Source organism: Apaloderma vittatum, unplaced genomic scaffold (genome assembly GCF_000703405.1).
Source record: "Apaloderma vittatum isolate BGI_N311 unplaced genomic scaffold, ASM70340v1 scaffold10072, whole genome shotgun sequence".
NCBI classification, from domain to species: domain Eukaryota; kingdom Metazoa; phylum Chordata; class Aves; order Trogoniformes; family Trogonidae; genus Apaloderma; species Apaloderma vittatum.
The window spans coordinates 8,559-10,910 of NW_009705240.1; the positions used below are offsets into that span (position 1 = coordinate 8,559).

Consider the following 2,352-nt stretch of genomic DNA (forward strand, 5'->3'; position numbering starts at 1 on the left):
TTTATTTAATGTTGATTGATCTAGCCTGGGGCAGGTATCTGCTCTCCGTTTATGCTCAAAGAGAGATGTGCTGTCTTCTGTGGCATAAATCATCACACTGCAGTGTAATGTTCTAAAAAAAAGGTAAACTGAGTCATGCCTTTAAGCTATTTATTCCTCTTCCTTGTTTTCACAGGGAGCCAGAGCTGTTATGCTCAAACTGTGATGCCTGTTCTGCAGGTCGTTAGCTTGGGCAGACTACGGAGCCCTTGGGAGAAACAGAGAGGAAACACTGGGATCATTCCTAAACTGGTGCTGTCGTTTGCAGACATACGTCCCAAATTATGCACGAGGCAAGCTTGTCCGGTGGGAGAAAAAAAAAAGTCTTTGAGAACTACCCAGAAGTGGTAGAGAATAGAGCAGGACTCAAGGAAAGTGCTCAAGCATGTATGAAAACCAAATGCTGGTTTGCTAGTAATCTCCAGCTTGCTGACTTATAAACTCTTGTGCAGAAATGAGCAGCTAAAGAATTTCCTGGTGTGATCATAAATAAAAATGAGCTGCTTTTTTTTTTTTTCCCCTGCTTGTCACGTTTTAACCTCCACAAACCAGTGCGTGTATTTGTCCACTGAAGAACTTCAAAAATTACTCAGAGTGACAAAAAGCTAGAGGAGTTGTGCAGAGTTTTGCAGCTTCTGCTGTGTCAGGAAGCAGAATTTCTCCAGGAGAGCACGTTCTGTTAACAGCAGATCTAAGAGAGCACTCAAGCTATGAAACAGCTGGTGACTCACTGGAGAGGAACACCAGGAAAGAACCTCCCAGACCTGGTTTCTGTGCATATATTCCTAGTTTCAGGTTGGACAAGCTAACTGAAGAGTCCTTTCATCAATTTAGAGGAGTGCAATTAGGTGTAGAACATGCTCATGGTTGAGAGTTATGCTTGAGCATCCCCTCCTCCTCCAGGTCAGCCCATGACTTCACCCCACCCGTGTGCTATGGGAGCCTGAGCTGAAGTGATGGTGCTGGGAAATGTCTCCCGGGTGACTGAATTCATCCTCCTGGGGCTTCCTGATACAAGGGAGCTGCAAGTCCTCTTCTTCACCTTCTTCTTCCTGGCCTATGCCATGGTTCTGCTGGGGAACCTTCTCATCATTGTGACAGTCAGGACCGACCCCAAGCTCTCCTCACCCATGTACTTTCTCCTCTGCAACTTGTCCTTCATAGACATCTGCTACACCTCTGTCACCTCTCCCAGGATGCTGGCAGACCTGCTCTCCCGGAAGAAGGCCATTGCATTTGAAGACTGCATAGTCCAGCTCTTTTTCCTGCACTTTTTTGGGGCATCGGAGATGTTCCTGTTGACCGTGATGACGTATGACCGCTACACCGCCATCTGCAAGCCCCTGCACTACACAGCCATCATGAGCCGCCAAGTTTGCTGGGCCCTGGTGTTGGCCTGCTGGGCCGGGGGCTTCCTCCACTCCATTGTCCAAACCCTTCTCACCATCCAGCTCCCCTTCTGTGGCCCTAACACCATCGACAACTACTTCTGTGATGTGCCGCCCGTCATCCGGCTTGCCTGCACGGACATCTACGTCACGGAGTGGCTCATCGCTTCCAACAGCGGTTTAGTATCCCTGGTTTGCTTCTTCGTGCTTGTCGGATCTTATACGTTCATCCTGGTCACCGTGAGGGTCCGCCTCACTGAGGGGCACTGGAAGGCGCTCTCCACCTGCGCCTCACACATGATGGTTGTCACCCTCTTCTTTGTACCCTGCATCTTCATCTACCTCCAGCCCTTTTCTACCTTCCCCTCTGACAAGCACATCTATGTGATCCCCACTGTCTTCTCCCCGGTGATGAACCCCTTCATCTACACCCTGAGGAGTAATGAGGTGAAGGCATCCATGCGGAGATTGTGGAAGCGCTGCAGGGCCTTCTGAGACAAGCTGGGTTTGTGGCAAACCCAGAGTTACTTTCCTAAGGGCGAGTGGCCGATCCGGGCAGGGGAGCAGAGTCGGGATCCAACAGGCGGGGCAATTTCTGAAGTCCAAACGGGGTTTAGTTCCAATTAAGGAACCTACCTCACCTTGGTTTCTTCAGAGCCTTAAATTTCTTTGGTGCTCTCACCCGTTTTGTTGGCTTTAGATCCCCCTAACCCACCCATGGATTTTTTAGGTTTTTTAAGGTTTTTACTATTTACATATCTTTGTGATTAGAACTGCAGGGTCTGATGGCAATTAGAAGATGCCTTCAAAGAGACGTCAGGAGCACCAAACTCTCAAGCACGGAGTGACAGCGTTACATGGTGAGCTTGGGGACGCAGGGAACGAATTAGAAGGTTTGCTTGGGCAGAGCTCAGGTGTTTGGGAT

General features: G+C 49.2%; 1 protein-coding gene across 1 annotated transcript; it reads left to right on the forward strand.

Annotated features, from left to right (window-relative positions):
• Positions 1-995: 995 nt before the first annotated feature.
• On the forward strand, positions 996-1,922 carry LOC104270841 (olfactory receptor 4Q2-like). The gene has a single exon (XM_009865317.1). The coding sequence runs from the start codon at positions 996-998 to the stop codon at positions 1,920-1,922; it is 927 nt and encodes a 308-aa protein (XP_009863619.1).
• The last annotated feature ends 430 nt before the right edge of the window (positions 1,923-2,352 follow it).

Excerpts from the sequence above, each read along its gene's own strand:
- LOC104270841 (XM_009865317.1), top strand. The coding sequence starts at position 996 with ATGGTGCTGGGAAATGTCTCCCGGGTGACTGAATTCATCCTCCTGGGG.